General features: G+C 39.8%; 1 protein-coding gene across 4 annotated transcripts in view; it reads right to left on the reverse strand.

Moving 5' to 3' along the window:
- TRPM1 (transient receptor potential cation channel subfamily M member 1) overlaps positions 1 to 22,723 on the reverse strand; it is a 77,823-nt gene that overhangs the window by 35,762 nt on the left and 19,338 nt on the right. For all 4 annotated transcript variants that reach the window (XM_071441724.1, XM_071441721.1, XM_071441723.1 and 1 more), the window contains one exon: positions 176 to 255. In XM_071441724.1, the coding sequence (XP_071297825.1) occupies positions 176 to 255 (80 nt within the window). The remainder of the gene's footprint in view (positions 1 to 175; positions 256 to 22,723) is intronic.

The raw sequence follows: 22,723 nt of genomic DNA on the forward strand, positions 1-22,723 counted from the left end.
GACAAGTCCCATGGCTCTGTGCAGACTGGAGTGCAAGCATGACTTGTGCTTTTGTTCCCCTGTCATCTCCCTTTACAGACAGTGACTGAACTGGGTTTCACACATCTAAACCCAAACAAAGTTGAATTTCTCTGGTATTAAGCTTTTCTGTTGAAACAAAATTTTCAAATGTTACCTGGTAGTGTCTTTGTTGTTGGCAATTATATAGATACATTCTCTTTTAGAAAAGGTCTTCTCTATCCAAGCCTTCTGACCCTTAAAAGAGAGAAAGGCAAAAAAAAAAGAAAAAGAAACATACTGTTATATTTCTGTGTGGCAGATACAGCAACATTCATCTTCTATTTTCAGCTACTAAATTCATTACATCAGTTTTAAACACCAGATACATCTACTCATGAAGTGATGTGAATTTCTATGACTTGGATAAAATTAAAATCTCAAATGTCTGTAAAAACCCTTCTGTTTGATCTTGAATTTTCAAGAAAGATGGTCTTGAAGTTTCAAGTTCTACCAAAAAATGCACCTCCTCCTTCCTACTGCAGTAAACAGTTAATGGACTCAATGTAGCACAGAAAATCAGCATAAATTGTGAAATAAATAGATAATAGTATTTATTCCAAATAATGCTTTAGTATAATTCTTTGTACACAGAAAGTTCTCCTCAGTAACTTTCCCTTCATAACTATCTTCTCACATAATTTTTTTCCTACTGTAAATCAAGTTCCAGTCTTTCCTAAGGCATCTGACTCTGAATGACATGTGTCTTGGAAGGAGCATTTTTCAATTGAAATACCCTGTGACAGTCAAAACACAAACTCTTTGGGTATCTTTGAAACAGAAGGAACAAAACGACCTTCATATTGTCTTGGCCTATTTTCCTACTTGCAAACCAATTTTAAAAAGTGAATTCAAAGAAGCCTTTTAACTTTAAAGAAATGAAAAATGTTAAAAACCACTCACAATTGGATGATACCAATACCTTTGCCTTGCTGCTAAAAGTTGCCTCTTCTGAGTTTGAATTATGAAATTGTCTTTTCAAGTTGCAAGCAAATGTTGTACGTTTTGGTTTGTGCTATGGCAGTGAAATTAAATTTTTGCAGACACAGAAGCTAAAAAGGACACAACAACTTTCAGTCAAACTTGAAAAAAAGTAAAGGGACTTTTCCTAGAGAAAGAACTAAAATCATTGCTGATTTTGACTTAAGAAAGTCAGCTGCAGATCTCTGTCAGCCACTTTGAGACCTGCCACACTCCGAGTGTCGCACAGGCTCCAGCATGATGAACAGGGGCTTTCAGAGTTCATCTTTCTTTCTCATGCAAGGCAAGAGCTGTCTCTGAAGCTCCTTTGTCTGTTGACTTGTTCCTTCCCATCTGGCTTCTTCATTTACTCCACAATATCTAAAATTACAGGGGACTACTTGAAGTTCCCTCATTGCAAGTAACTGCAAAGAAGTTGCCAAACCAAGCTTCTACTTCATTAAAAAGGTGTCCCTAATTGCTCAGGCACACAAACATTCACCTCTCTCAGGTGCCTCTGAGCCAGTCTGGGCAGTCAGTGGCCTGGGAGATCCTGCAGTTCTGCTCTCCATTCCCATCTTGCTGATTTACCAAGGCAGGACCATCTCATGTCATTTTAGAAGGAGTTGTCTGGGACCTCACAGCACAACAGTGAGGAAGAAATAACAGCTCACAAAGCTTCCTGTAGCTTACAGCTTTACTTGCTTTCTGAATGCCAAGGCATGTATCTCAGGCATGTAGCATAAAGGGCTTGGCCATGTAGCGAAATAAGAAGGTAAAGAGTATTATATTTAATATTGAAAGGCTGTGGGTCTTAGTCAGCTTTTCTGTCTTGACTCCACAGATTCCTTCTTCAAATGAAATTAAAAAGCCTTTCTTCCAAAATTATTGAGAAGATTCTTTTCATACATCTTCTGGCAAGGCTGCTACAACACGACAAATTTTAGCAATATTATTATTTGAAGTGAAGCTTAGAAAATGCTTTTGTTCTATACCATCAGAGTCCAGTTCTAGAAAAATCCAGAGAAAACATCTCCAACAGTGAGATCCCTGAGGCTCTGTGGTATGTGGAGGTGGGTGGTTAAATCAAAGAAATGCCATTTACCTGCTCAGAATGAGATTTTGCTACTTCACAGGTATGTAGGCAGTTCAAAATATTCAGAGAGCCAAAAATAGTCCATTTGATTTGAATTACAGTAATTTTTCAAACTTATTCCAAAAGTACACAAATGTACAAAGGGTACAAATTTACTGCTGTTTCATAACTATGTCCAGCGTTGTTGTTTCTCACATACACCATATTAGTTAATGAACTGTAACATTATCAAATGAGCTTAACAGGAACCTGTTACAGAGCTTACATAATTTCTGTACTTCTAAAATTGCACATATTTAATTTTTTAAATAATTTGGTTTTATTATTTTATATATTCTAAACATATTCCCTTCCCCCAGCTGATTAAAACTTCCAAATTCTGCGTGGTCTCTGGTAACTCCTTGACACAAAAGCCCGAATCAATCCCACAGTGCAGGAAACACTTTTCACAATAAAAACCATAACAGATGCTGCACACTTAACTGTTCTGTAGAGAATACTGGAAAATGCAACCCAGAAATATCAAATCAGTTTGGATTGTTACACCATGCCAGTGAATACTGCTTTACCTTATTCCTTGTAGCTTACCAAAGCACAGAGATCCTTTTGCTGTTTTGAGCATGTTAAAAATAGTTAATTAACCATTGATTAAGTCACAGATTTAACATCTCTGTTTGGAAGGAATCTTTTGCATCTTGGTATCTAAAAGGAGCTCTACAAACAGCTGAACTCTCAGCTGTGCAGTTGCTCTTAAACCCCTTCTCAGAGGAGGTCTCTTATCTACTGCTGCATTGGAAAAGCCTTCGATACTCACCCCCAGAACCCCGTTAGCAATCAGCCGCTGCAGGCACTGCAGAGGGACAACACATTGTGCTCTACTGGCTTATTTTTCTGTGCTAATGAGAGGAAGGCAAAAGCAGGCATTACAGACTGGGGAAATAAAAACCTCAGCACATTTGGTCAGCCTTTGAAGTTTCGCTGCTTTTGTCTGTTTAATCTGCTTAACCAAAGCTTCATTATAATCCAGTGCAAATACTTGAGCAGAAACATTTACTGTCAGAAAATGGGCACTTTCTCCACTTATTTTGTACAGATTCTGTACATTTCTCTCTCTGGATTGAAAAGCTCTTGGTCTTTCAAGGAAAAATGTAAGTACACATACTGTCTCTTGTGAGAATGAAAAAAAAAAAGCACTTTTAAACAGCCTTGGAATGGATGAATTGTTAAGGGACTTTGATAGATCAGCTACAGTTTTCATACCAACAACCACTGGTGGTTTTCCATACCCCCCCGAAGAAAACAAAAAAAAAACCCCAGATCCCAACTTGTTGACAGTAGTGAAGTTCAAACATGCTTGTTACTGCAAATACTGAATGTATTAATTAGAACCTAGTTTTGAAAAAACCACATTTCAGATGTTCAGTGGTATATTTGCTTTCCTTTATGTAAACTGGCAACAGGTCTCCTAAGCTATGACAAAAAAAAAAACCCCAAACCACTGCTAATTTGTGTACTTCAGCCTAGAAACCAATATGTTGCTGAGAAACAGCATGAACTAATACTGGATTTATATTATTACTCTATATGGTTTTGCTAGTTGTCTTTAGCATTATAAAGTTATCCTCCTCAGAAACAAAAGGAAATCAGTATAACTGGTTTGGAAATTACAGAGTAACAAAAGCAAGACCCTAAACCACTAGTCACCTTGCTAATATAGGAACTAATAAACACAAGAACTAGTTCTAAAAAGACCAATTATCCTTTGACTATTGCAAATGAATTACACTATTTGCTGAGAAAAAAGCAATGGAATCATCTTAGCTGCAGCAATTGAAGAGAATTTTCTCTCCCACACATAGATAATTTCAGTTTTCTACAAAATTAACATTAAATTTTATGTATTTCACTTCATATATAACCAAGCATTTGGTAAACAAGCACTTGGCCTGAATTTCAGGCTGTATCAAAACCAAGCCTGCAGCCCTGTTTCACTGCAGCTTTATGCAAGAGCAACAGGTGGGCTATGCACCAAAAAATACATCCTTGGAGAATCTCCAAGGTGGGAATCCAGACAGCAGAGGAAAGCCACTGGAAATGTCATGCTGCAAACTCTTACATGACATTGTGTCACCAGAAGCTGTGATTTCAGTAAAGATACACCCCTGCAGGATGGCACAGCATTTAGTGATTGTGATGAATGGAATGACCAGCAAAGGGAGTGGAAGAATTTGGGGAGGGACAGAGGGGCAGGGATGAGAGTCTGCTGTGCCACTGGAGCACACCCAAAGCCCAAGCTCTGGTCTAAAAGCAGGACTGAGCTCTGAGAGCTCCAGTGACCCCCAGAGTGCTGCTCCTGGAACGTGTCCTTGCTCGATGGCTTGGCTTGCTTGAACTGGGGACAGGATGGGATGGGGCTTGGCCTCACCTTGTAACTGCAGAGCTTCTGCTCTCACACAGCTCAGAGGCACCTGGGGCACAAGGAAGGAGCACATACTCCACAGCTGCTGCTCTCCAGAGAGGTTTAGCCTGGGCCAGGCCCAGCTGGTGAGCAGGCATGAGAACAGCAGGGCTTGGTGCACCGATGGGGATTGGACACGCAGACAGTGCCTGGTGCACAAATGAACTGAGGGAGCAGGCAGGGGACCAAACAAATGTATGTCATGAATAATACAGGCTCTGACAGAGCTGTTCAGGCTAAGTCAAGCACACAATAATACAAAAATGCATCTGGCTGGGCAGCAGAGCTTACATCTGTGGACTAGTACAAATTACTTTGACCAACATCTTGTTAGGATGTGAACTGATTGTTATTTATGGAAACATTCATCTGTAGCCCTGTTAACACCTTCTGACCAACTTTTCAGGTAATCCTCCTATGGCTTGCAGTATGCTGCAGAAAAGGTGGCATTACCAGAAAATCAAATCTCAACTGTGTCGACCAATCATAAAATTAGAAGGCTCTACAGAATTAAACTGGGATATTTAGGCTAGATTTGAGCACAGGGATGTTTGCTTTGATGAGATACTGAGAGAAAGAAGTAATCTGAATGTGAAATGAAACTCATATCAAGAGCATGTGCACTCTTACTTAAAAGAAAGTAAATAAGAACAATAAACAGTTGGGAGAAAAAAGAAATCATTATATTAGCAGAATCTCTGTTATCTGGAACTTAAATCCTGACATGAGAACAATTGCTATTTTGTGCTGCCTTTAAATGCAACATCCCAATTACACTATTCATCATTCTTCTTCACTTTGAAGGAACATTTTTTCCAAGTACCCAACTAATTAATCTTTCAGGTGATTAGTTCTGCCTAGAAATTACATTCCTCCTAATAACAAGGTCTTGCTCAGAGAAAAATCCTCCAAACTATGTGATGTATGTTAATAGCCAATCCTGTAGCCACTCACAAACTGGTAAGATTTTACTGAAAAGTTATTCATTGCTAAATAAGTACAGAGCATGAAACCAAAATGCTGTTTTGAATTTGTGTTATGCCACAAAGAAGCCAGAGCCATGAACAATGCCCCCAACTACAGAACACAGCAACAGCCTATGAATCTACGAAATTTCTAAAATTCTTGTTATCATGAGTTCTATCAAAAATCTATTTGTAGAACCTAGAGCAGCTTTAGTAAGTATGAAGTACCAAACAACACCCAAAAGAAAGAGGAGCCCTTATATTTTTTGCTAATAAGAGCATCAAGAAGGGATTTGTAACAGTTTAAAGATTCTTTCAAATAAAATCCTATTTGCTTGAGACAATTCTTATTCTTAGTGATACAGAGTTCTGTCAAATTTTATATATGATCTGGAGACAGTCCACTGTGTTTTTGATATTGTTCAATTTGAATCCATGCTCTTGTAGCAACTTTGTCGGGGAGCCTCTTGTTCCGTGGTAGAGACTAACAGGCACCAGGCAGGATGGCAGTGTCTGTAAGCAAGGCAAGCAAGGTTGTTATTTCAAACTGAGGCCAGAAATCCCTCCTGCTGCTGGTGTGCAAACCAGAAAATGGTGCTACATTGCACAGAGAGCTGTAAGGAGCTTTCATGGTTTCATTACACTCTGTGTTCCTGGAGAGGCACAGCAAACATCTGCCATAAAAAGAAAATTATTCCATTTTCTCTCCGTGTTCATTAACTGAGGGACACAGTTTAGAAAGTATGGAAGTAAGAAGTAACAAGCTCCTTTTTCAAAGCTAAGATGATTCTGCTGCACCTCTGAGAGATACACAGCACTTCCCCAGAGGTTATGCAATGTGAAAAACAGCTACAGCCTCAATAGCACAGCAGACTGGCTGGCTCTGAAATGGTGGAGAGCCCCAGCTCCAGCACAAAGTCCATGGAGGCACAGGAGCAAAGTGTTGGATGAACTCCTACAGAGAGGCAGGCACAGCCCAGCACTAATGTAACTATACTGCTAATGAAACTATAATAAAGCAACTTAAAGAACCATTTGGAGTGCACTGGCTCAGCACATGCCTGGGGAGAACGTACCCTGTGTAGTTTTGCAGTACAGAATTCTTCTGTGTGGAATACGAAAGAAATTCACTGGCAACCTTACACACCACATCTAACACATTTTAAGGAAGCAAAAGGCATTCCTGCAACCGTTTGTCCTTTCCCTTACTGCACCAAATTTCAGGGAAGACATGCTAACAATAAGGTTAATCTCCATTTGTTACTTAGTCCAGTTCTGTTAATACCTTGCCAAATCCTCCTTTTGCCTTTAGCCCTCCTGTCTGGAGATGGGAAGCACAAACACCAACCTGTACTGAGCCTCTGCACCTTTCTCCCCAAAGAACCTTCAGCCCATAGACAATCCATGGGCCAGGATTTACTCCCAGATCTTACACACTAACCAAGACACTAAGAGGTGGTGAGCTACTTCACCTAAGTGACCACTCTCAAGAGGTCTGATACTGCAGGATGGACGAGCAGGGAGAGACAGCAGGCAGCCTCTAACATTACATTAGCCAAAGTAGCCTGGTAATTCCTAGTCTCATCTGTAACATAATTTTGTAGATAATTCTTATTTAAAAATTTAAGATGACCCTGGTATCTAGTTCTGACAAGGCTCAGGAATGTTTTTCGTACTATAACTATTATCTGTCTTGGCTAATGTAAAGACTCTGCTAGATAATATTTTCAAAAGAAGTCAGGGTGCTTCCAGATTATTTGCATGTGGGCTATTTCTCTTAAATGATTTTAAACTATGAGCCTTTAGTACAGGCCATTCATTCTAACCTGAAGTATAAAACTGCTATTATAATGAAAACCCCTGGGATTCAACGTCCTCAACAGCAAACCTTCCTTTGTGCCATTCATCAACACTTATGAAATCATGATCAATCTGACAAGGTACTTCCCTTAATACAAAGCTAAGCCTGAGAATAGTTCTTACTAAAACTACCCACATACCTAATTCTCCTGGTTATTTGTGGTTTAGAAAATTGTGTCAATAGATGTTAATCATGCCTACAGAAAAAACTAGCCCACACTTACATGCAGATGCAAAAAACATTGATTAGGACTAGAATATTGCCTCCATCAGTGAGATCTGGGTCATTCAAGTCCACATTATTAGGAATAGTAAGTATTAGAGTAGAAATAATCAAAGATGTGCTTGCTGTTTGGAAAAGGACTAAAAGTATAAGCACTTCTTTGATATATGAGATTACAAGATCCTAGTTCAGAGAGAACTATACAACTTCTGACAAGTCAGCTTGTCATGCTGATTTTTCATATATGACATAAAATCGTATGGTTTGTGACCTTTTTCTTTATGAAATAGGGCAAACCACAAAGGTAAAACAACTGAAGAAAATGACTACATGTTGCATGGAACATTACTCATCTATGAGAGTTTGTCCTAAATGCACAGCTGTAGTTAGTACTACTTGAAGTGCAAAGCACATTAAACAGCTGGGCTTGAAGAATTCTTTACACTGACACTTTCAAAATGTGGTGACAAAAAACCAGTACTTAGGCCATACTGAGATGCACATTAATAAAACACACTTTAAAATTGCTATGAAGCAACATTTCTATATTTACATATGAAGAATATATGCATATCTCAGAAGTCTCTCAATCCTGGAGATGCTGAACAAATACATATTTTGAGAAAAGATACTATAAATATTTAGTTCTGCTGCGTACTGTGAATATGCACCCTTTTGGAAATATGTATGTAATACACTAGTTAGCCAATCTGTCTCTGGAGAAATTAACATTAGTTTGCAGCACAGAGTTTTCCTGACAGCAAGATTCTTCAGGTAGAATTCTGTTAAAGAGTTTGAGCTGTTGAGAATTTGCAACCTTCTGTGGCTAATTTCACACTCAGTAGAGCAATTTTTTTCTGGGCATTAGCTAAGATCTAAAACCTTCCATAGAATATGCCACAATCAGATGCATTTTATTCCCTGCTGCTTTCTGTCATTTTCAAAAAAAGAATTTCCAGCTATTTAAACTCTTGGGTAGCAGGGTTTGCACAAAATTATTTCTCATAGATCCAGAAATCCAGAAATTTCAGAAATCCTTATAAAAGCATTGGAATTTAAGGTTTAAATTATTTCCTGCAGACTCCAAATACTTATGTTTGAAATATTGCATTATGTACACCAGAGAGTTGCCAAGATTCATTGGGAACTTCCTGAAAACCTGAATATTTCAGGGCTGAAATAATTACAGAGGATGAAGGCAATGGGAGATTGCAGAGCTTACAGTTTTCAGAAAATTTGGCCAATCTTTTCAGTCCTTATGCATCTAACACCCATGAAGAGGTGAGTGAAGAGAACTAATGGGTGCCATAGAACAGAAAACAGTATGTCCAGTGATGTTTCTGGACTTTTTTATCATGGTGTGCAGCACATTGTTCCTTCTCTTTAAAATGCTGGCCACAGTCTATTCATTATTTGAATTAAGGTGATAGTGGGGAAAAACTGTGATAAAAGTTTTGATTTTCTCAATTTAATCTGTTATCAAAAATGGAAATGAAAACTTTTAAATCCTGAATTAGAGGAACTAAAGGAGACTGGAACAGGCCAGGAGCTGTTTCCATGGCTGTCTCTGCTCAGCAGGTGGTGGGTGCCTCTCAGGGCCCAGTGGGACCACAGCAAAGGGCAGGAAGGACACAGCAGAGGGTGGGAGCTTCTTTGGGGCCATGATTCAAAGAGCTGGGGGGGAACAAGGGTCAAACCTGGGCTTCCTTAGCTCCTCAATCTCTTGAAAGATTGGTGTGTGGATACTCAGAGATCACAGGTAGGCTGGGGCTCTCTGAGACCTCTCACCTCCCAGCCCAATGAGCTTTATGGAAGGGATGCGTTTCCTCACATGACAGCAGCAGCAGCACTGCGGGTACGAATGTGATGGGGCTGCTGATGTTTGTTAAATGTATTTCACTGGGGAACTCCTTTATGGCCAGCACTCACTGAGGTGGGGAAAACCACCATAAATTCTGCCCTTTTCCTGTTCCAAGACTTCCATAATGCCTACCCATAAGACCTTGATAAACTCTCCTGGAAACAAATACACACAGAAAGAAGCTTGCTCATCAGAAGGCGTATTGCCACAAGAGAGCTCCATAAAGTAATATTACTGGCTAATTTTGAAAACCCAGAACAGCCGCCAAAAACTGAAAAATCACTACCTACAAAATAAAGAAAACCCCAGAACTCCTTCCCCATTTTTTGCAGAGGTAGTTCGAAATATTAGCATTCAAAATACTGAAATATGTAAGGTATGTGGTGTTTCTTTGCCAGTCTTTCTACGTCGCATTACAGTCACGCTCACGCAATTTTTTAATTTTGAAGTGTTGAGACATCATTTTTGGACCTGAAAACTCATTTTGCCTTCTTGCATCTAGTACTTCATGTTTCACATCCTTCAAAATGAGAAATCTAAGAAGAAGTCTAATCAGATCAAGGGAATTATCTGTGTCCCATCAGCTGCAGGTCACTACGCAGCTCTTTGGCACAAATTTCAGTTGTGCACATCGCTGTGACAAAAGGTAGAAGACTATCAGGAATAAAATGAAAAATTATTTAAAATCATGTCCTACCTGCTCGTCCCTGGATGTGTTTCAGAGTTTGGAAAGATGAATTACAGCTAGAATAAATAAAGTGCATTTAACTCTGCGCTTCTGTCCCATCTTTCTGTTTATTGTTCAGACGTCTCATTCATCTTACTGTTAGGACTTCCAGTCTCTGAAGTTCATGAGAATTCCCAAGGAGATGGGTTTCCACCACTTTAAGAAGAGAATCTCATATGATAAGCATGTGAGCAGCTTCTTTGTTCAAACCAATCTCATGACTCCCTTTGAAGGTAATCCTTTAGAAGTCTCATGACCCATCTCTCTGCCCAGAGGGTATTTTCATCTCATGGTGGAACAAGGCACAACAAATCTACTTTGATAGTGCCCAAATCTCCAATTTGTTAAACCTCCTTTCCTCTCTTCAAACAGTGGATGTACTTGCTGTAAAAATGCCGGCACTGCAGAAAGGCTAAAGCAGAAGCTGAAACTTTTAATTTGAAGTATCCCCTCCCTTCTGCTAAAATATCAACGCTATTTGCATAATTGAGACAATTGGACATAATAGTCCTTTCAGGGGTCCTCATTAGATGTACAGCTCTACATTCTTTGAAAAGAAGACGAAAGGAGGTCACACAGCATTAATTATATCTAATCCTTTTTAGAACAATTTGAAGTTGGGCAAAATGCTGTACTAAAACAGCTGAAGTCGTAAATAAGCCATTAATTTTGTAACTTTACATATCACATGCATTTTCATACCCTGTTGCCTTTGTCAATATAACTAATTCCTTTGCTGACAAGGGCTTTTTTGCATCTTCTAATAGTTTAAAACCACCAATAGCAGAGGACACTGTGTGCTGCAGGTAGCTCTTTGTTCTAACTTTCAACATTTGCCTCCATGAGCTAGGGGCCAAAATAATTGCCACAATGCAACAGATAAGGGTGAGATCCAGAATCACATCTAAGAATCCTGCTGTCTGGAGCTAAAGGCAGCCTGCCTGTTCTTGCTGCACTGCACTGTTAGACTCTAAACTTATTTCCCTGATCCTATAACTTATCTTCAATGTACTGAACGTCTACTCGCCTGTGGCTGGCAACAAAATATTTTACAGATCTAATTTCAACTTCTGTCTGCCCTAAATGGCAAAGTGTGCAGTTGAAACAGCTTTGGTTTAGAACCAGACCCTGGGTTTCCTAGTGAGACAAAGTTCCTTCTGGCTTAGAAAAAGGATGGAGGATGGAAGATTCTTGAAAGGTCAGCACAGAAATGGAGGGAAGACATACAATGAAGTCCACAGATGTTTCTTTTTCCAGGGGAAATCAAATTTAAGAGGCCTTTATGGATGTCTGTTATCTAGAATGTGGGGTACTCTGTGAGCTAGAAAAAGATGACCTATTGGACAAGAAATACTATCAAAGATATGTAAGCCAAAAAATTAATACAAAAAAGTGAATTGGGCACTTAACTCCCTTCTGAAAATGGAATGTGGTATGTTTTTTTGGCTAGGTACTCTACAGAAATGGAAGTTAATAAGCAATTAATTCCTCTCTGATGCTGAACAAGTTCTCCTTGGCCAGCCATTATGTAAGAATGGGAGTTGTATCTACAGCACCTAAATTTGTAAGGCACGACACATTTTAAGAACAAATATTGGAAACATCCCCCCCGTGTGTTTTGTGCTTCCATCTGTTAGCCCAAACTGCAATGACAGAAATACACACCTGAGAAAGTACAGCATTGATAAAAATCAAACACAAGTTTTGCAGACTTTTTCCTTATAAGAAATGTGATGGACATGCAGCCTGCCAGCGTTCCCCTTTGGGAACACCATAACTGCTCTGGCACCTCAGTTTAAGTGTAAGACTCAAGACAGACAACCAAGACGTGCATCCACCCAAAAAGAACAAAACTGTAACTGTTAAAAACTTCGGTTTAAGGTGACTCAGATCAAAGATCTCTCTACAGGCAACAGGAACACTTTCCTCACTTGCACTGCAAAGAAAGAACAAGTTTGGATGATGTTGAAAACCACACTTCAGACATAGCATTTTAAGCAATGCCACAGCTTGTCAGGATGCCTACTGAATGTTCTGAACAGTACTTCAAATAACACATAAATCTCTCTCTCTAAAAATATAATGATAATACCACAGTAGTTATAGAATACAATAGGAATTAACCAGCATGTTCCAGGGGTGGGTTGGGGAACAGCCCTGTAAAAGCAAAGGGCCTTATACACAATGTGTGTAAAATAAACCATAACCAAGTTGGCTAAAAACCTAATAAATGTGCACTTCTGTTGTTAAGGGCACACTGTCTGCTGTGCTTACTGTCTGAAAAGCCTATGACAAAATTCTGCATGGTAAGAGGAAGAAACTGCTGGCATTTAATTCTAAATGTATAATTCTGCCAAGTTCAGCCAAAGTGTTCATTCAGAGTTCAAAGGAATAACACACATGAGTGAAAAAAATTACATTCTCAGAGAAAAGGCCACTAGACAAAGGATAGTTTTCATGGATGCCTGCACTCATACTATGGGAAGGCTCACAGCACTTGGAGTTTGTTTTGTGACATGGCTTGATATAAATGCACTGTGAAGGAAAGGGATAAAGATATGCATCTCTGCTGCCCTCACTGTGACTGTCTCAGAAAAAAATTCCCTTGGTTTCCAACAGTACCCATATGCTTACAGGGAGTAAGCAGCAAGGAAGAACTCATTACTTTGGTTTTACTGATTTAAACAGTATTTTCATGTACAATAAAGAGTCCATACTAAAAAAGCTTTAATTACATCCTTCACTGTCAGACCACACCCCTATTACTGCCACCACCAAAATAAAAATATTCTTGTTTCACTGACAGCAAACAACTTGTTTATTTTCAAAAATGAACAGGTTTTATTACAAGTGCTGTAAATCCAATACCTGGATAATCAGTTATATTTATGTAGGAATAATGGGCAGCTCACATGACTTTTCCCAAGTGTAAGTTTTGTTTGGCATGTTTGATAGCTCACTTACTGAATGCAGCCAATAGCCTTTCTAACAAAAAGATAAAGCACATGACACTTCTCTGATCTCATGCATTTGCTGGTGTGTCCCAAATGTGTGTCTATCAATGAAATCAACACAATGTACCATTTCTTATCGGTACTTACTGGTCTTGAAAATACTCTCCTAATAAAAGCAAATTAATTCAAATAGTATGAAGGGAAAGTTTTCCCCTGAATTTAATCTTTTGCAGTGTTTATGTAGCATTCTCTGAGAGCTTTCGAGCCATATCATATAGACACTCATGCATACACAGATCCAAAGTAAAATTCATGGATAGCAAATGTGGGAGCTGAACTCTGACATACTAAAATGCACTGTAAGCTGCAATGTCTTAGGTTTTTTGTGTAAGACTATTTGTAAAACTGTGCATGAGTAGGAACTGAGACAGACTTCTTGAAAAACACCTAAGGTAAATACTGTAATCTTTCTTTCCACAGCCATGATCAGACCAAATCAAATTTGAAATGCCCTAGTAAACTATAAACATCAAAGTCACAAAGGAGTGAGCGGTAATTACAATGGGACATAATTCAGAAATGTTGAAGAAGGGGAGAGGGTGGCAAAACCACAAAACACAGTGTCAAAATCCCCTTGGATCCAAGTTTCATCATTTGAGAGGAACCAAATGCTGCTTAAAAGCCAAACCTGTTGTCATATCAGAGAAAAACTGCAGCTCAAGGAAGCCTCTATTTCTTTTATAACTGAATTAAAGCTTGAAGTAATGAACAGGGTTTCACAGAATAAACCACTACTAACTGGTGAGAATTGTGATGAGCATAAATACAAATGTCACAGCTATACATGCCAGAATAGATGAGAAATGATGAGATAATCATCATGTCACTGCAACTGCTGGTGAGGTGGCCGTGGTACAGGTAAGGTAGGGCTGGCACCTCCCTTACTGCACTGTGGGCTGAACCACAGCACTGTCTGTAGCCTCTAGAACTCCAATAAAACCTGAATTCATTCATAACAGCCAAACCCCAAAGAAGAAACAGTTTGATAGCAAAATGATCATAAACCCTCTTCCTACCAGTGATGAATTACCCAGGCACCCTGGGTGTAGAACAGCTGATACAAACAACAACTCAACAGCCTTGAAGTGTAATCAATTAACACTATAACCCATGAACAGAAGTGGTGAGAAATGCTTAATTCCCATTCTGATTCCTATAACCCAAGCTACATTTACTGAAATGTGATAATCTCTGCACAAAATGGGTTTGGATGGAATAGAATTATCTGTCCAGTTTGAAGCACAGGCTATCATCCCCAGCAACTGTATTATGACCTTAAGTAGGATCTGATTAAACCACCCAGCGCAGCAGCAATAAAAAATGCATTCCCCTTATTCTCTCCATTATACAATCCACTCCCTCCCTCCCAATCTTCAATCCATTGAAAACACCTAGTTCCTGGAAAATACATACTGCAGCTTATGCAGGGAATAAGTGCTTTTACATGGACAGGACTATAAAATAAAATTGATCGTTTCTTTCAGCTGTGTGATACTATCACTGCAATTCTTCTCTGGATGACAGAGATGTATAACTAAGTTAAATAATTGCCTTCTTTACTGCCCAGGTTCAACTCTGAATGCATCTGCAGCACTCCTGTTGAGTTATGTCAAGTGATTGGAATTGGAAAGAGTATTTTTAAAGCAAAAGAGACGAGAATTGACACAGCCTTTTTTAATCTGGTGCTAATGTAAGAAAGGCTGTTCGATCCTGTGAGAAGTGTGAGGGAAACGAGTTATTTTTGGCAAGGCTTCAGCCACTGATATGTGTTTCTGTAATACAGTCAAGTGCCATAAGTACTACTCCTCCCTAAGGGAAAGCTTTTAAATTTCACATAGCAACAGTGGCAATTGCATACGTTTCACAATTCTCCTTCCCCCACCCCCTTTTTTGGTGTTTGAAGAGGCTTTGTACAGAAAAAACAGCAATGAACTGTGTGTTTTGCTTAAGCACAACTGACATCAAAGTTGAGCTGTGACAAAGAAGAAAAAAGTGCTGATCACTCAGGGCAGGAACACAGCAGTGCCACCCATGCCAGCAGCTCCACAGGGGCCTGAGCACTTGAATTCCTCTCCTACCTGCTCTGCTTACATCCAGCTTTCCACACAAAGGCATTTGCTTAACTCTTGATTCTGTAAATGTTTAACTCTTGGTTCTGTAAATGCTTACACACACACACACACTTAATTTACAGCCATGATGAACCCACACACTGCCACAAAACTATGCCATAGCCAGAAAGCTGTTCAGCCCATGATATGTCTATGCATGCACAAACCAGTGTCTTTACAATAAAGAGAGCACTCTCTGTTTCACCACCTGTGTTCTTCTCAAGACTTTAATGAACAAACTCCCACTTAGCCCTACACAGCAGACAGCTATTTACCTGCTGATTAAAGTTTGTGCAGTTAGAGTTAGTCCCAAGCCAAACAGCTTGGAGGCATTCTGGAATCGTGGGACATTTGACTAGAAACCTGCTGTCATAAATTCAAGTCCCACTGATCAATATGGGTTAAGATAAATTAAAACCACAGTGTGTTGCTGAAACAGTATGAGGCATTGCAGCTTTCAGCTTTGTCAAACACATTATGTTCCCCCCAGTAATTAAAACAGAAATGCCAGCAAGCAGCAAATGCTCTTGTTAGAGAGATTCTGAAGTTAATAATTCTTCTAAGCATTACTGGGAAGGGTAGGAAATCTCCAAATCTTATTTAGTTTCAGTAATCTTGAGCTGTATAACCACTAAAAAAGAATTCAGGAATTTTCTCCCTAGTGTATTTAGTTTTACATTTTAATGCAAGTATTTTCTCTGCTACCAGGTGTAGCAGTGGCTGAAAAAATGCAAGTGTTTCTGAGTAAATCCTCAATTTCATTAGATGCCATGAGACATGTGCAAAATTTACCCTTTAAAGTTGCATTTCTAACTTTCTTCTCAGACTAGCACTTCGAGAAAAGAAACACATGGGTTGCAATACCATAATTTCACCTTGAAATGCCATAGAGTATGTAATTCAGCAGGTAAATTTAGACAGACAATATTCTATCTTTCTATTCAAGACAATCTTCAAGCTCTCTTTGTCTCAGGACAGCATGTTCAAACATGGCAGCTCCAAGCTTTATCATATCCCTCTATAAAGACTGTGGCAATTTAAACAACTTGGTGACCCTGTACAGCAGCACCAGGCACAAAAGCAGAGCTGACAGCACACCTAAACTAAACCCTAAATGCCATTCTACCAATACATTAATTTGCTGAGCTTAAGATTTGGTACCAGTCCACCTGAGAGCTGTGCAGGACACACATCCAGGCCCTTGCACCATCACAGAAACAGCTGGAGAGGAACTGTCACTGTCACTGGGGGCCAAAAGAGCTGCTTCAGCATGGAGGTTAAATAGCAAAATATTGATAAAGGTTAGAGTCCAACAGCTGATGTGTTTTTTGAAACAACAGCTGAGAGTGATACTTGAAACTGAACAAATGTATACTTTGCAATAAATTAATTTATTCTCAACGTAAGGCTGTCAAATTAATTACTTGACATGTTTCTAATAGCAAAAGAGAAAACAGAAGTGAGTTCAAAGTCAAGATGTTGCTGCTCATCCTCCCATCCTGTGCTACTGCCATACTCATCACAAGACTGCTTTTCTGATTTGTCCAGTGTGAGGGAAGGTCACTAAACATAGAGCACAGTTTTAGAGCAAAGCAGAAGTTTTGAAATTTAAAATAAATCAACAGAGTTTCTAATGAATCTTGGTAACAGAATTTATATGGCAAGACTTGACCCTATCTCTATGCCTATTTCCATGCTGACTCATCTGAACAGATTATAAGGAATATAAATTTACTACAAAAGGTCTGGTACCCTCCTGGATCTAATTTGAGATGTGAATACAGAAGATATGGAAGTACAAAATACATTATCAAAAGCATGTAGGCTTCCAATCATGCCCTGCTAGTGAGACTGAGAGCTTGCTAAGTCAGACACAGATTTTTTTTTGTTTTGTTTGTGAAGTGCAAAGCATACACAGACCTTATATATATGTATTAAAGTACATGTGCAATATATTATACACACTTTTGAAAACATTTAGCAAGCCTCTTGCAATTTAGGTGCAGCAATCACATCTATGCTACTTTCGTGTGGCAGACTGAAATCTGGGACATTATCTCCTTTCCAAGACCTGCTCTGTAATAATCCTGCTGGAATACACAGTGTGTATCAACCTCCTTAGCCTGCCCTTCAAGAGTGAATGTTTCTCATATTTCATCAAAGCTATACCACAACAAGTTACAGAATTGCAGTGCTCTGGCTACTCAAGATAATTAATAATTATTTAATTCTAAATCAAAAATTCTTTCAGATATTCTTTGGCTGGAGCCCATGAGAATTTCTCTTAGATGGCTTCCCTGCTTGCTTTCCCTTTTATTTGGGAGGGGGACCATAAGTGACATTGTGGGGGCACTCTGTTTGGACCCTACACTTACCAGTTAGTAGAGTTACATTAACCCTCATGGTATTTATTCATTCAGGAAAGTTGTAGCTCTCCATTTAGGGAGAGTGGCAGGGAATAAAAAAGGAGAGAGAGAGGGAGGGCAGAGATGCCTATTTCTGGTCTAAACTTTTTGCTACCTGGGCTTGTTTAGGACCTTCTTGTCCATTATGACACTGTCTCTCTTTTACTGAAAGTCATATAAAAGTGTTGCATACTGGCTTCTTGATAAATTCCACTAGGCCTGAACAGAGTTCTCTTATCCTACAGCCCTAAAAGCCAAGATTGCAAAGAGTACATCCACAGATCCCACTGCATTTATCTCAATGTCCCTGGAGTGCCTGCCCCTCTCTTCCTGCTTGGCTGGTAGTAAGGCTGTGGTTCGACAGGTACAGGCTGGAGTCTATTGTTGTCTTGAATCCTCTTTTGTCCCCAAACTATCACAGTTCTGAAAAATCCTGAAATGATGCACTCCTTTTCTTCTTGAATGGCTCCCTGAACAAGTCCAAGAGAGTACTAGATCCTTGTCAAGGGGCACTCAGCCTCACTGAGGGGTTTAACAAAAGTCACTATAAAGGTACTGACCATGTATTATTCGCTGCACAGAATAATTTGGATTCCTCCTGTGTGTATAACTCTCTTACTACATTCATTACTTTGTTCACACTTCTGATAGAGGCATCTATCCAAATTATATAGATGTACTTGGATTATGCCTAAAGCCAAAAGAATGCCTTTTCAGGGACTTATAGAAACCATCAGTGTGCTTATTTTATTGGCTTTTCAGGCTGGAAGTTCCCATGAAAGATTAGGTAAGATGATTTGTGCTTTTCAGTCGCAAAGCTCAGGATAAGCTGGACGTTCTCAGGACATGTTCTCAGCACTGTTCAACTTTGCTGAATGTGCAGTTCCATTGAACTCTGATTACTACAGAGTTAAGCTCACTGGCATAAAGCATTAGCATGATATTTTACTTTTTTTCCCCCAGCAGCCATTCAAGAATGGTACAGGGGAAAGAAAACAGCATTCTGAAACAAGAATCACAGAGGAAATAGGCACCTTATTTAAAGTACTGCCAGCAACCTTAATTTTATCAAAATGCTATTTCAGGACTATCAGTGAGCAAATCTGTGCACAACAGCATGGGTTTGTTTTGTCTGGGAAAAGACCCATGAAACATATAGTACTTTGTACTTTTTATGTACAAGAAAGCAATAACCTTGATTTACAGTTACAGGTTGCAGGTTAAAGGAGCCCTTTCAAAAGGAAAGGCTTATGATCAATGCTTTCAAGCACTGAAATGCACAACTGAATAAAACAGATGCAGAACCCAAAGCTACAAGCAGGAGTTGATGAAAGCACACTGTAATTCCACATGCTCTGCTGCACAGCCAAATTACACCAACCAAACACCTCCTCACTTTCCCAGCACAGAAAGGTGGGATTTGGAACATGGCTTTTCACACTGGTCTGGTGAAGAACTTGAAATGTGCCAGTTACTGTGTGCTTCTCCAAGAAGGAATTGTTTTGTATGAGAAAGAGAATAGTGTGAAAATCTCACCTGAGAACTTCTTAAGAGTAAATGCATCTTTTTATCACTGTAAACGAGTCCAAACAGGAGCCAAGAGCCAAGCTACTCAACCATCAAACTGAGATTTGCATTGAGCAGATACATCCACACAGAGAATAAGGATTAGAGTACCCTGTAATATACTTACTGGACATGTTAGAAGTCAGTAGTATTCTTCACAATTCATCCCATCTATTTATTGCTTTTAAGTGCAAAAATGGTCATTCTTACAAACAATCTTACTCATGTTAGTCCTTCAGAGAACAGAGGCTGCTGATGACAACTAGTGCAGAGATGGCTGATGTGCTGCTTTTACATGCATGGAGCAATCATCACCCCTATTAAAACAGGCATTAGGTTTCCTTCAGTCTCTAACAGATCACTGCTGGTGAAGGGACCTAGTCACAGAGCCAGGATTCTGCCAGCACCAGCACTGACTGAACAGAATGAATCCATGGACAAGGAACTCTAAAATGGATCTATCCACCTCAACTGCTTCCATAACTTTCTACAATTGCCTGTAACAACAGTACCATGACTGAAAAATCTGCAAATATCAACAGTGAATTTGCATGTTCTGATGGCTGAGTTGCAATTACTTGCTAAGTTTGGGTTGCTTTTGTTCTTCAGTCACGTTTTTTACATAGGGGAGCAAAATAATTAACATTTGCTACTGCAGTAAAAGTATTACATTACAGCTCTGGCCACTACCATGTGGCTCAGCAGATGAAAAAAGCGTTATCAGAAGTCTCATCAGTTCTATCTCTCAAGAACTTGTACACTAGTGCACACCAGCCTCAGGGTAAGATCATTGGCATTTTACACCAGCAGCTTCACTCACAACTGAGTTAAACTCCTTAAACAAGAAGTTTCCTTGTTAAACGAAACAAAGAACATCTTTTTAAATTCACCTGTGGATAAAGAGATATATGGGCAATGCCTGTTTGGTCAGCCTCATTAACATACAGTTTGATAAAATTTACTACTGAACAAGATAAAATTCTGAAAAAAGGCAAAGGAAAAGAGGCAGGATTTATTTTGAAAAGGACATTAAAATGAAAAAAAAATGCCCAAACTACTTGGCGTGAGAAACACACCAGCTGCACTTCTCTAATCCACAGCTGATCCTTGGAAAGAATCACAAATCCACTCAACCAGCAGGCTGAGTGCCATTTTATTGGCAAGAATTGAGAACAAAATGGAATCAAATACACACACATAATACTGGCTATTAAAAAATTTTGCTTGCGTTTGATGAAGTGTGTATTATGAACTGTCTGCTTAAGTCAACTATGGAATATGAAAAATTGAAACTAGAAAAATCAAATGTATGAATTTGCAAGAAAACTGTGTCATTGTTATGGCTTCATGGCTGCAGGACATTCACCCACTGAACTGGCTGCAAGTCCTGCACTTTGGAACTGCTCCAATGAGGGCCAAGAACTGAATGTGCCACTAAGAAACACCCAGAGGGATTTCTTTCTGTTCATGGCTGAGGCCCAGTGCCAGAATACACATGGAATTATCTGTACAATGCCTGTGCCTGTACCTGCTGAAGCTACAGGATGCCATCAGTAGTTTTTGCTGAAGGGAGGTTGTTTTTTATCCTGTTCTTACAGCAGCACTTGCTGCCAGCAGAAGCTGTCAAATCCACACATTTGCAACTTTCACACAACTTCTGCAAATCTTTCAGTATGACTTATACTGTATTCTGCAGCTTCAAGCACACAGTTCAATACAAATTTGGTAAATAACATCTTAAACACAGTCAAAAGACTAAACCTAGTTTTTTGACCTAAACCTATCACTAGTTGTTTTTCTAATGAACTTTTATAATAAACACATCTCAGAAGTTTAGCACAATAAATTCTATAAATTAGAATAAAAATACATAAAGTATTAAATAAAACTCAGTACAAGCTTGCTTTATTAGATAATGTTACAGGTAATTCCTTTTTCTCATGTTTATGGCTCTTGGATCAATATGTGAGCATTTCTCAGCACTGGAGAGAGGAGGAAGGGAGAAAGGGAATATGGGAAATGAAAAATCAAAAAGGTAATATAAACTTTGCTTTCAAGGTTCCTGTCCACAGTCATGATAAAACAGCTCTATGATGACTGCTTGATTAAAAATTAACTGCTGGGGTAATTTAAAGATATGCCTTATTTAATAATTAATGCATAGGAATTAAATTGGACTCTCCACTGAAGTCTTATTATAAGGTACACCTGGAAAAGATCCATGATCTTATTGTATAATCAGGGATGGAGGGGGAATTTACTGCATCTTGGAGAAAGAATGCTTCCTGTCATATCTGATATCTGTCCTGTGCAACAACTGATCCATTTTTTTGACTCACTAGTAGGGAATACCAAATTTTAATATAATGCTGCAGAGTGAGGTCCTTTCTATATAACACAGCTCTATCTAGTGGCTGATTAATCCAAGTGCAGCTGGCTGTTGAAAGAAGACGAAATCATGAACATGGTGGAGGCCAGGAAAGCCTTAGGAAGGTGACACATTCTGACCTACTGCTACTGCCCTTGCATAAGCCTGGAAACACACCAGCAAAGGTGGCACCTCAATCCTGCCCTTCCATACACTGATAAACGAGATTTGGTGGACAGTTCTCTGGTACTGAGCACTTTTTCCAATACAATTTGCAGGAACAAACCAAGGGCTCAAAAACCTTTTCAGGCAGGGCACTGGGGTTATCTGTGGCCTGACAGAGAACCCCAGTGCAGCGGGACAGACAGACCCTGTGCTTCATTGCACACCTGTTCATCATGTGCTTACCCCTGGATGGGGAACATGCCAGAGTGGCTGCCTGAGCAATGCCAGGGATGGCTGGGAAGCCTCTGCTGGACCCTTGATTGTGCTGTGGGAGGTTTGGAGCTGCTCCCCAGCCTCAGCACTGGATGGCCCAGGGGCAAACCCTGTGGGGTGACACATCCCTCAGCAGTGGCAAACCCTGTGGGGTGACACATCCCTCAGCAGTGGCAAACCCTGTGGGGTGACACATCCCTCAGCAGTGGCAAACCCTGTGGGGTGACACATCCCTCAGCAGTGGCAAACCCTGTGGGGTGACACATCCCTCAGCAGTGGCAAACCCTGTGGGGTGACACATCCCTCAGCAGTGGCAAACCCTGTGGGGTGACACATCCCTCAGCAGTGGCAAACCCTCTGGGGTGACACATTCCTCAGCAGGCTGAGCTGGTGCCTGTCCCTGTGAACACACTGAACCCACAAAGCTCTGAAGCCCAATGCAGAAAATGCTGTGTTTTTTCCCAATCTCATAATCTATCTCAGGGATATATTGGACATTAACCTGTGTCAGCTCCTAATGGAACCGAGCAGAAGGAGAGCTGCTAACTTCTGTCCTGTGGAACTGAGTAATGGATTCCATCAGCACGGGGCAGAGGTCACAGCTTTTTGCTGGT

Source organism: Agelaius tricolor, unplaced genomic scaffold (assembly GCF_023055355.1).
Source record: "Agelaius tricolor isolate 1412-34295 unplaced genomic scaffold, bAgeTri1.0.p SCAF_16, whole genome shotgun sequence".
NCBI classification, from domain to species: Eukaryota; Metazoa; Chordata; class Aves; order Passeriformes; family Icteridae; genus Agelaius; species Agelaius tricolor.